At 62.9% G+C, this 12,018-nt stretch overlaps 1 protein-coding gene across 1 annotated transcript; it reads right to left on the reverse strand.

Moving 5' to 3' along the window:
- Positions 1-2,795: 2,795 nt before the first annotated feature.
- Positions 2,796-10,586, reverse strand: LOC106804047 (extracellular matrix protein 2). The gene is given in 10 exon segments (XM_087427699.1): positions 2,796-3,195; positions 3,668-3,990; positions 6,038-6,181; positions 6,629-6,786; positions 6,996-7,128; position 7,411; positions 7,553-7,667; positions 7,967-8,251; positions 8,649-9,068; positions 10,347-10,586. Coding segments are annotated over 10 exon segments (1,926 nt in total). The 5' UTR covers positions 10,513-10,586; the 3' UTR covers positions 2,796-3,014.
- Positions 10,587-12,018: the final 1,432 nt, after the last annotated feature.

Genomic DNA, 12,018 nt, shown 5'->3' on the forward strand with positions numbered 1-12,018 from the left:
TTTTGGAGGCTGAGGGGTAGGACTATGGCTGGGAGCGGGCACCACTGCTACCTGTCCCCACTCTCCACCTCTCACCCGTCACACTTGTTAGCCCGTGTATCCCCCTCCTGGTCCCTGCTGTTCCCACTGTCCTTACCTTCAGTCCCACCCCCACTACCTCAGTACCCCTGTCTCAATCTGGGGACTGATGAGTGCCTGCGTTCTTGCCACCTGACCCCAGTCACTCCTACCCTGTTGTCACCACCATTACAATTATCATTACAGTGTCCCCCCAGATGTCCAGCTCTTCAGGGTTACAGACTAGGCCGCACCCACTGCTGTACCCTCTGATGGAGCCAGCATCTGCTCCTAAGAGCACACCCCAGCGTGCAGGCTCGGGTGAGCAGGGGCTGGGGGGTGGGGGCATGTGTGAGGAAGAGGCGGGTTCACGGTAGGCTCAGTCCCGCCACCAGGTGTCCGCTGCACAGCACTTGCTCCCTTGGCTGGGGCTCTGTCTGAGGACATCCCTGGCTGGGCTGCTGAGAGCCCCTCCCAGGGGGGCATGCCATGCTGCCATGGCCACCTTCCCACTCGTCCTGAAGCCAGCCCCGGGCCTCTAGCTGCTGGCACCCCCAGCCCTGAGCTCCTGGCCCTTTTGAGGAATTGCCTGGGCTGAAGAGAGCGCCCTCTGCTGGGGAGCCCCACCTAATGGTGACGGGGGGGGGGGGGGGGGGTGGAAAAGGCCCACTCCTGCTCTTGTCCTCCCCTCCCTGAGGTGGCAGCCCCAGGATCCTCACAGTAAACTTCCTTCAAGCTAATCCTGGCCTCTGAGTCAGCTTCCGGAAGCCCAATGGCAGACAACCACTAGAGGCTCGGCTGTGTCTATGCTGCCTCAGGCCTAGCTCTGCTCGGGAAGGTCACCAAGGGATTGGCCCCTGGGCCTGGGTTCAGCCTACCTGACAGCAGCCCCAAGGGCCAGGCGGCTTCCTGTCTGAGAGGTGGAATTAATCTGGGTGACCACCTGTGGGCTGCCTGCCTCCTCCTTCCCCCTGCCCTCCTCCACTCCCTCCTCCACCCCATGGCCAGTTCGCCCTGACAAGCAGTGGGCCCTTGAGTGCAGCCCTTCTCCTCCCAGGCCCTCTGGCCTCACCTGCTCAGGAGAGGTAAGAGTGTGGAGGCAAGGGAGTTGAGGGAAGAGGCTGGGTGGGGAGTCACCCAGCCCGAACTTTCTGTGCTTCCAGGGCCTGACCTCTGTCACTGGGGGAAGGGATGGAGCCAGGGGCTGACCAGAGCATGAGGGGCTGGGCCAGGGTGGCCAGGCTGTGGAGGAGGGGTCGTGAGAGCTGGGGAAGCAGTGGGCCTTCTCCAAAGGGCCAGTGCCTCAAGGGCTGCTGACCTTTGACCCAGCCCAAACAGGAAGTGCCATATCTGTGGGCCCAGGCCGGGGAGGAGAAGGAATGCAGGGATGAGTCCAAAGCAAACACTCCGCCAGCTTCCCAGGCCTCTCCCCGCCCCCTGCCAGAGTCTGGCCCTTTCTCTGTTCAGAACTTGGGGGTGGGGGTGAGAGGAAGGCTACAGAATGGGACAGATGCAAGACTGGCAGTTCCCAGGCCCAGACCCCAGCCAGAGGCGGTGGCAGGGCAAGGTCTCCGCAGGCGGCATTTGCTACCCTTTCTCCTTCACTCCACCCACATCCAGCAGCACTGAAGGCTGGGGCCAGACCCACTCCCCCTGCAGCCTCGATGCCTGTCACTTGGCTGTCTCCCCAGCCCCCACACCACCATAAACCCTCCACTCCCCTGGGGCAGGGGCTGGGCCCACTGTGCTCCCTGCTGGTTGTGGCCTCCCTGTCCCTTGCCCTCCCCAGTATTAAGCAGGGTGGCATCTTGAGCTGTCGAGGCTAACTCAGTGATCCCACCCTGTTCCTGGTGGCTCCATCATACAGGCAGAGCAACTGCTTCAGTGGCCTCAGGGGGCTCCTTAGACCCCACGTCCCCACCCAGCACAGCTGGCTGGTCCCATCCTCAGGGCTCAGCCCTGAGCCCTCACAGCTCACTCATGTCTGCATCTGCCTCCCCCACCAGGCAGACAGTCAGCAACTCCTGCCAGAGGTGGTTGCCGCTGGGCCCCCAGGGCAGGGTTGGCCTGGCCTCCCACGGACCAAGCACTTGCTCCCCAAGAGCTGTGGAGAGGATGGTGCTCCCCAACCTCCCCTGGCACCAGGTTGCACGAGGGCACATCCGGGTCTCACATCCTTGGTCGCCTGTGCCTGCCTCCACAGGCTGTGGGTGGGGCCCTTGGGGCCCACAGTCTGGCCTAGGGATGAGTGTGCACTGGGGATGGGGGGGAACCAGGATGAGGGCCCTGGGCCTGGAACTGGGGGAGAGGGAGAGAAAAGGTGCTTCTGGCCTGGGCACAGGCATGGACGTAGGTGGCTCCAGGACAAAGGGCAGGCACCTCCATGTCAGCCTGCTCTGCCAGCAGAGCCCACCTCTGTGCATCCATGCCAGGGACAAGGATCCTTCCTGGATGAGAGGTACTGATGCTGCTCTTAGTAAAGGAGGCAAGCCTGACCCCCAGACGGCTTGGGGCCAAGCTGCAGGGGACTTCAGGACCCTGGCCAGGGTGGGTGGGGGTGGGGAGGCTCTCAGAGAAGCTTCCGGAACCAGGCCCCCTTAACCCCCTGCTGATGAAGCAGCGTCCAGGATACGGGCCCCGGGGCTCCATGCTCAATGGGGAACCGGTGTGTGCATGTGGGTTAGATCCAGGAGGGAGGGAGGGAGGGAGGCTGGTGGAGCTGCATGGGCTTGAACGAGATACATTTATTATGTTCAAGTCCAAACCAGCACGGCACCCCACTGGGCCGTTTACTAAGTGAAGGGGCCTCAGCAGTCAATGGGAAGTGGGCACATCTGAAGCATCAGGGTCTTCTAGATCTTTCTCCCAGTGGTGCCAAGTTCAAGTGGAGCTGGGCCTGGGCCCCCACCACCACCAGTCCCAAAGGAGCAGGGGTGAAGAAGGCTGGCAGGGTGGGGCTAGGAGCCCTCCCCCTCCCCCTGCTGGGGCTGGAGGACCACGCTGTGGTAGGCCCGGATGCAGGAGAAGGCGGTGGGTGGAATGTGGCACCGGTCGATGAGGTTGTTCTCCAGGTGCGTGGAGATGAGGTTGGAGTCCTGGGCCACACGTGTGTCACAGATGGAATTCAGGGGCACGTGTCTGTGGGGTGGGGGTGGCAGGGCCAAGCAGAAAATAGAATACACCAGAAATGGGAGGCAGCCATCACGTGAGAGGAGAGAGAGGGCCCCACAGTGAGGGGGTGGTGAGACTGAGGCACAGAGACCAGACCCAGGGCGGAGGGTCAGGCAGGTCGCTGCCACCACCTGCCCCCTCCCCACTCGGGGCTCAGCCCTTGTTGCCTCGATTCTGCTGTCTGCAGCCCTCCCCCTTGGCTGCAGCCACTGGGCACAGCCTCCCATCATGGCAACCAAGATGGATGGACGGGAGCAGCTTCCACCCCCCTCCTCAATCCCGCCCTCAGCCTCTGAGGCCCCCGAGTGAGGAGCCCACAGGCCAGCCCTCCTTGGCCCACCTAGCAGGCAGGGCCTCCCGGCCTCAGCCGCCCCTTCCTCCACTGGCTGGCAGTGGGGAGGGGTGGGAAAGCAGGATAGGCGCAGGCAGGTGGCCCTACCTGATCTTGTTGTGACTCAGGCGCGGCACACGCAGCCCCCTGAGGCCCAGAAGGCCCCGCGGGATGGCTTGCAGCTGGTTGTGGTCCAGCAGCAGCTCAGCCAGGGAGGTGCGCAGGCCCAGGAAGGACATGCTGTGGATGCCATCGGCGTGCAGGCTGTTGTGGGACAGGTGCAGGAACTCCAGGCCTGGCTTCATGTGCGTGAACATGTAGCCGGGGATGTGCTCGATGTGGTTGTGGTGCAGCGCCAGGCGCCGGAGGCCCTGCAGCAGGAAGGAAGGCACGTGCACCAGCCAGTTGTGGGACAGGTCAAGGGTCTCCAGCTTCCTGCGGGTGGGTTTGAGGTGAGCGGGTGGCACCTGGCCAGAACCACAGCAACAGCTGGAGCCCAAATCAGGGTCCCTGGTCCACACCCAAGAGAATGGTGGGGATTTGCCCCCAGACAGAAGCTGAAATCAGAGCTCCCAACAGCTGGGAGCTGTTTCAGGCGAGGCCCTGTCTGGCTTCTGTGTTCTCCTCTGTCCCTGAGGCAAGGAAGAGGTGGTCTGGGTGGGGCCATTCCTTGCTCACTGCATGGCTAGCAATGCTGACCCATTTCTTTCCAACCCTCCGGGGCTCCTAAGATTTCCATCTGACAAAGGAAATACAAATGGAGGTACCTGCAATTTGGGGAAAGAGCTAGGGGCAGTGAGCTGTCACCCCATCTTCCTCACTTAGGCCTGCCCCTGCTCTGCCCTTCCTTGGCCTCACAGTCCTCTGCTTTTGTCCTCTTCCTGCCTCATCCAAGCTAATAAGCAGAAAACAGATGGGGAGGGAAAGAAAAATAAGGCTCCCAGAGGGTCAAGGCCAGGCGACCCTGAGGGATCTGGGAGGCAGGCAGTTAAGCTCAGGCCACCATGAGCTCAGGTCACTCCACGGTGGGTGGGGACAAGGACTGGCTAGGGAAAGGCAGCAGCAGAGGGTGGTGATGCTTCTAGAATGGGTCAGAGCAGGGAAAGTGGCCTCTCTTAGTGACATCCTCCAGCCTCTGTGGGTGGGGTCAGCCCTTTGGCCTTGGGGCCCATGCAGCCCTCAGCCCACTGGGTGGGGGCTCTGGTGCCTCCTGAGCCTGCCGAGCCGGCCGCCCCCTCCCATTCCACCAGCCAGAGAAAAGCTGGGCGGCGCCGCCCTGGCTTGACTGGCTGCCAGCCCCCTGCCCAGGCCCCGCAGCAGGAGTGGAACAGCGGCTGGGCGGCCCCTCCCTAGGCTGCTGTCTGCTTTCCTTTGCCCCCTTGGCAAGAGGGAGAGAGGAAAAAGGAATAATTAAACCCAAACGTCCTGGTAACTTTTTCCTGGAACATGAGGACACAGGGCGGGAGGCTCCCGTGCTGGGGATGGTGGTAGGACTGCCTGTCGACCACCGCCCCCCCACCCCCCGCTCCCCATGTCAGACCCCATGGATTGCACCTCCCCGGCCCTCCCACTGCTCCGGGAACCACATCCTGTGTCCTTAGTCAGTGCCTGTAAGGGCCAGGTCTCCTCCTGGACCCCTCTGGCCAGTGGCCCCACTCAGCTGTCCAAAGCAGATCACGGGGACTCATCCTGGACCCTTCCTGTAGTGGGGTGAATAGTGGCCCTCAAAAGATATGTCTACCCAGAACCTGTGAACATGATCGTATTTGGCAAAAGGGTCTTTGCACATGTAATAAAGTGAAGGATCTTGGGATGAGATCATCCTGGAGTAGGGTGGGCCCTAAATGAAACAAGTGTCCTTATAAGAGATGGAAGAGGAGATCCAGACATGGAGGAGAAGGTCATGTGAAGACAGAGGCAGAGACTGGAGGGATGCAGCCACAAGCTGAGGAACACCTGGGGCCCCCAGAAGCTGGAAGAGGCAGGAAGGGTCCTCCCCTAGAGCCTGCAGAGGGAGCACAGCCCTGATGACACCCGGATTTCACACTTCTAGCTTCCAGAACTGTGAGAGAAGAAATCCTTGTTGTTTTAAGCTGCCCAGCTTATGGTCCTTTGTCAAGGCCACCCCTGGACACTCATACACCTCTCTTTCCCGTGCCTTGCCATCTCTTCCACGCCCCTGTCGCCTCCCAGCTAAACCCAGCACCAGGCCAGCTCTCACCACCTGCGCTGCCCCTCTGCCCAGGCCCACAGCACCTCCCGGGTGAGCCCAGGCATGGCCAGGGGAGGTGGTTTCTGTGACCTTTGGAATTCTGCCAGGTGGGAGGGACAGAGGGAACTCTTGGAGGAGCACAGGTGACCCAGGCGACCCACCTGAGACCAGGCCCAAGCAACAGGGCCACCCTCGGCCCTCTGCCTTCCTGCCTCACTCTGGCTTCCACGCGCCCGTCAGGGTGGTGCTGGGGCAGGTGGCGGCACTCATGGGAGATGGATCCAGGCGCGTGGCGCCAGCCGGTCCTCCTGGAGCCGGTTGTTGCTGAGCACCAGCACGCTGAGGCCGCGGCCACGGCTCAGGGCACCCTCCAAAACCTCCTCGATGGCGTTGGTGCTCAGGTGCAGCTCCTACGGCCAGGGCTCCGGGTGAGGGGCCCACCTGCCACTCCCTTCCACCCGGCCCTGTCCACAGGACTCAGGTGCCACCTTCTCTGTTCCTCTTGGGGTCTGGTCATCTGTGCAAATGATCCTGGCAACACCTGCCAGCAGTGCCATGGCTCCTCAGAGCCCCACAAGACACAGCCCCAGAGAGTACTGCCAAGCACAAGTGGACTGCGTGGCACAGAGAGGGCATAGGCCTCGCTCAGGGACACCCAGTGGGTCCAGGAGGGTCTTCAAGGCCCAACTCTGGGCTTCCAGAAGGTTAGGTCAGGTGGAGCGGAGGCCCTTTGATGCTGAGGCCTTATGGGTTTATCATCAAAACTCCCCCCGTGGGCAGCTCTACTCGCCAGCGGCAGATGCTCTGGTCTTTTGACCACAACATTGCCTCCCCCAGCCTCGGGGCTCCCCACTCACCTGCAGGGAGGCTGGCAGGCCAGGCAGAATGGTCCAAAGCCGGTTCCGGTCCAGCCTCAGGTAGAGCAGGCTGCGTAGGGGCTGGAAGGCCAGGGGAGAGATGTTCCCATCATGCAGCTGGTTCCCTTCCACCTCCAGTGTCAGCAGCTGGCTGAGCCCTGCAGGGCGGACAGAGGGGCAGGTCAGCAGACTGCAGCGCTCTGAAGGCCCACCAGAAGCGACTGCTGTAGCTCCAGAGACCCCCCGCCCTTAGAGGCCAGGGCCACTTGCCCAGGCTGCTGCTCCCACCTCTGCCCTCCAGCCAGGCTGCTCTAGGCAGACCCTCTCCTTGCCTGCACCTTTCCACAGCCTCCCTGGCTGCCCAGACCCAGCCTCTGGGCCCTGCCCCTGGAGCGTACCCAGCTCCAGTTGAGTTTGAGCTCCTGCAAGGAGGTGGGCAAGGCTGGCACTGTGGACAGTGAGTTCCCATCCAGGTTCATCCACTTCAGCTGAGTCAGATTCTGGCGGAGTGGGGAGAGGAGGGGGCTGAGGTGCTGCTAGCCGGTAATAGGCCGTCTGGGCGTGGCTTTGGGCTCATCCTGCTCAGGGAGCACCCCTATTTGGTTGCATCATGGCTTCCTAGTTCCCACTTGGACCAAGCCTGTCTAGGGATTTCTGGACGCCCCCTCAGTCTCTCCCAGGAGTGCCGCTCCCTCGCGGGGCCCAAGGATATGTGCCACTCTCCACACTCCCAGCTGTGGACCGTGTCACCCCAAATCATTGAAGCCCACCATGCTGGGTACTCTGCGCAGTGCCTCCTCCAGGCCTTATCCCCCAGGCAGGGTGGGGCAAGGACAATGGACATGTGGGGCCATCGCAGACCTGCCAGTTGTCCTCCCCAGCCCAGGCCCCCTGGGAGAGCAGGTGGAGGGGCTGCTGCACAACTTGAAGCCATGTGGGTGCAGGCCTTGGGCGTCCAGCTTATTCTTGCTCAGGTCCAGCCACTCCAGGTTGGGCAGCCCCAGGAATGTGTCGGCTGGGATCTTGGCAATTTCTTTCTCTGTGCACACACGGGGCAGCCATAGTCCATGTCCCCTTGTCCCCCGCCCTCTGCCACACTGTACCTCCCCCATGAGGTGGGAGGCAGCAGTGACACACTCCTCGAAGGAGCTGGCTCTTGTGGCTATCCCAGGTTGGGGCATCTTCTCATTGCCAACCAGGAGCCACGGAGAGGTGGGCCATCCCCAGGGCACAGCAGGGCGGTAGCCACAGTGGCCAAACACCCATTCGAGGGGGAGCCGGGGCATATGGCCTGCTCACTCCTGCGACGGGGCGGGGAGGGAGACATGGGCCACCCACCTGCCAGGTAGAGCGTGGTCAGGCCAGAGTCAGTCAGGGCAGGGACATGCTTCATTTTGACATTGCCACAGGCAATGGCCGCCTGGGCCAGGAGGCAGGAGGCCAGCAGGGAGGACATGGCCTGCTTGGCGGTGCCCAGGTCTGCATGCCCATGCCTGGGCCCTCGCCTGCTTCCAGGCCCTTTCCGCCTGTGGCCTGTGGTCCTCAAGATGCTGCTGCCACCACGGCCTCGGCCGTGGTCTTTCTTTTGATGCCAGCCCCCCGGGCCACGCTGGCCAGAGGCCCCTGGAGGATGGGAGACATAGCCCCAGCCTAGCCACATAGCAACAGGGGCCCCCAGAGGGGCAGGGGCTTGCCTGGGGACCCCTGGACCTGCCAGTGACTCAGCTAGCCGGGCTGGAACAACAGGCCACTGGGCCCTCTTTCCTTGGCACCAAGGGCAAAGGCCCACATGGGGGCCCTGAGGCTGGGGACGGGGACCTGCCTTGGAGAGTTTCTCTTCTGCCCCACACACAAGGGTGCTTAGCTTGGGCACACTGAGAGCAGGGTGGGGTTTGAGTGGCTGGTGACACTGGTGAGACTGGTGGAGGTTGGACCAAGCCTTGGCCACTTCAGACTCATACACGTCCCCGTCACCCCCCACAGGCCCCGTCCAGGGCCTGCCTGTCCCGCTGGTCCTCACCTTTGGGGGGCCTCCTGGTCTTCAGGCCCCTGCTCCTGGCTTCCTGGCCTCCTGCCTTCCTGCCCTGGCCCTCTTTGGCAGCCACTGACCCCTCTTGGGCTTGGGGGGCCCTGCTGGCCTGCAAGGGCCTGAGCTTGGTGGCCTGGGGCTTTGCTGCCTCAGCCCCCGCTGCCTCCGTGGCCTGGGGCTGGGCCCGCTCAGTGCTGGGCCCCTTGTTGTGACTCTGCTCCTGCTCCAAGGCTACTGGGGGCAAGTCCTTCCTCTGTGCCAGCCCTGGTCTGGCAGGGGCCTTCCATCTGGGGGCCAGGGGCTGGGTGGGGGCTCCGTGGGCTCCCTCCTTGGAGGTGGGATGCGCTTGTGGCCAGTCCAGCTGCCCGTCTTCAGGCCTGCCACTGTTCCCAGGAATGGGTTGCACCTGACCTACAGAAGGAGCGGGTGTGGGCTGGGGTGGCCGGGACTCCTGCACGGCTGAGAGGTGGCATCTCCTTCCCCCAGAGCTGGAGGTTGCCGCAGGCTGGCTCACCTCCCTCCTTCCCTTTCTGCCCAGGCCTCACTTCTGCCTTTCTCTTCTCTCCTCAGGAGCTCTCAGCCTTCTGTCACAGACCCTCAAGGCTATCAAGTGTGAGAGATTCCCTGGTTTCCTCCTCCTTTTCATGGCCCCAGAGTGGGGGGCCCCAAGCAGCAGAGAGAGAGCAGAGTGCTGCTCCATGTCGCACACAGGCTGGCAGCCCCTGCGCCCAATTGCCCTGCCTGCTTTTCAGAACCGAAGTGGCTCTTTACTGCTGCAGACCCTCCAGGCCTGTGGGGACAAGGCACAGGCAGGCCCCTGGCCCACAGCGCTGGGCCCAGAAGAGATTCATTGGCCTAGGCAGAGAGGCTGCGCCTGCCCCTGTGCCTCTCCATCCCCTGTGGGTACTTCTTGGGCAGGGAGGGGTGGGGACAGCTTCTGGGGAGATTCACCTGGGGAGGGGTTGCTGCCACCTGGCACAGTTTGCTTTTGGAGGTGGAAGCCCCAGTGCCTGCTGGGTGGGTAGGTTGTTGGGGGTGAGGCAAGCCTGGAGGCCATCTGAGGGGCTGTCAGCCATGGCAAAGGATCAGCAATAGCCCCCAGGCCTCCCCTCCACCGTGTGGCAGGCCCCCCTTAACCAGCGCCGACCACGGGCCTCCCTGCAGGTCTTGCTATCTGCAGGGGCAGTGGGTTCCTAGTGCAGTGGGTGCCTGGCACCCAAGCATGGTGCCAACCACTGGCATATGAGACCAGGGCCACACCATAGCCGGTCTCCTGGGGCCTCTTGTGCCACCCCATCCCAGCCCTGGGCCCCCACTTCCAGCCTCTCACACTTCTCCAGTCTCCCCAGTAGGCCTGTGCAGCCAAGTCAACTCCCGAACCAGCAAACCCAGATCCATTCTTCTGGCCACAGCTGCAGCAGCCCCTCCTAGGGGGCCTCTCCCCTCCCCTCTCCCCACCCTGGGCGATGGGCATGAGGCCTCTCAGAGTCTGCAATCCCCCCTCGCCCTCCAGGGAGGGTTCCCTGAGGCCCACTGGGCCCCTCTCAGCCCCTGCCCAAGTACCCAAGGTAGGCGTAGCCTTGGGGTGACTGGCTTTCTCTCCCTCTGCCCCAGCCCCAGGGGAGTTCCTGTAGCAGGGCAGGGTGCTCCCTTCCTGCCAGCCTCTTCCTGATGGTGCCACCTACTCACCGTCGGGGGGCCCAGGTGGGCTGGGTGGTGGCGGCTGCAGGATGGGCAAGCCCATGGGGGTTGGCATAGCTGTGGGCTCTCTCAGGCTCAGCCCTTGCTTGGACAGGGCCCCTCCAGGGTAGCACCCCACCCAAAGAGCCAGGATGGGGAGCAGCACGGCCTTCATGGCCACCTCGCGTGGGCCGTGCAGGCCGCCTGGGGTGGTGTAGGGGATGAATAGCTGGGAGAGGTGGGAGTGGCGGCCACAGCAGGAAGGGACACACATAAGATGGCACGCAACAGTCCTGCTGCCTCAGCTCCTAGCCCTGGCTGCAGCGCTCAGAGCCTCCCCCCACTCACCCTGGCCCAGGAAGCACTCACCCAAACACACGCCTTCCTAGGCCTTGCCCTCAACTTCCCCCAACATCGCCTGCTCCCACCTGAGGAGAAAGAGAGATTGATTTTTTTCTTGGACCCAAGTGCTGCTGCTCTTTTTCTGTAAGGCCTGCATTTATTCTCCACTGGCCCAGGCCCAGTGGCCCCCATGAATGGGGCTTCTGTCTTCACACACAGTGGGCCTGTGAGGCCCACCACAGAGCAGGCCACCCACCCCAGGCTGCCAGGTCCTACCTCCACGGCTGGGAAAGGAGAGGGGCTGGGCCTTGCAAGCACAGGCCCCAGGGCCTCCTGGGTCCTCAGGAGAGGGGGCAGGTGCCAGGGCAACCTGGGCAATGGCAGCTCTGGCCCCTCTGGAACCTGCCAAGCCTGTGGGCTTCTGCCATGGGCACCAGTGCTGAGGCCTCCCAATTCTGGAGGAAACAGAATACGTGGGCAGAGCTAGGGTGGTAAGCATGGACCTGGCCCTTAGGGCCCCAGCACCACCTGGGCATGGGCCTACCTCAGGATGGGGCTGGAGCACGAAGCTCAGCTCCTTGTCCCTCTACCAGCTCCTTGCCTACCTCTGGGCATCTCCCTTCCCTCTAGGCCTCCAATTCCTCCTGCATAAAATGGGGGGGGGGGCAACAGGTCCTGTGGGCCCCTAAGCTGTGCCCCACTCCCACATTGGAATGTGTGTGACAAGGGGCTGCTGGGCCCCCTGGCCTGGGGTGGCCTGGCAGTGGCCTGGGTGGGGCCATCTCACAGGGTCCCCAAACTTCTTGGCCAAGAGTCCCAGGTCCCAGTGTGACCACTGTCATCTGGCACTCCTGAGATGCCCCCATGCCTCACACATGCCCTCTCGGTCAGAAGGGCACTTGCCGGGCAGAATGGGGCCAGATGGAAAGGAGGCCAGGCCTGAGGGCAGGGGCTGTGGGGTGAAGCAAGAGGCAAAGAAGGGGGTGTCTGATCACAGGCCCCCAGGGCGAGCCCTCAGAGGGTCCCAGCCTCAAGCCTGGCTGTGGGAGCCAAGGGTGGGCGGGGGCTGGCAAAGAGGCCTGGTCTCACCACACGCTCTTCAGGGCCAGCCTTGAGGAAGCTTTTCCTACAGCTCTGTCCAGAGTTGACTTATGTTTGGAAGCGATCTTAAAAAATGAGTTAATTGTGGGCAAGGCTTGGGTGGAGGGGAGAGGGGAAGTGAGGGTGGTGGGGCAGGGCCCAGAAGGGCTGTTACAAAGGAGCTTTCCATTGCCATCTGGAGTTCAAGGTCTCTGTCCAGGGCCACTGGGGAGAGCATGAGACCCAGGAGGGGGTGGGG

This window comes from Ceratotherium simum, chromosome X, assembly GCF_057802395.1.
Source record: "Ceratotherium simum simum isolate JZ-2026a chromosome X, ASM5780239v1, whole genome shotgun sequence".
Classification (NCBI taxonomy): domain Eukaryota; kingdom Metazoa; phylum Chordata; class Mammalia; order Perissodactyla; family Rhinocerotidae; genus Ceratotherium; species Ceratotherium simum.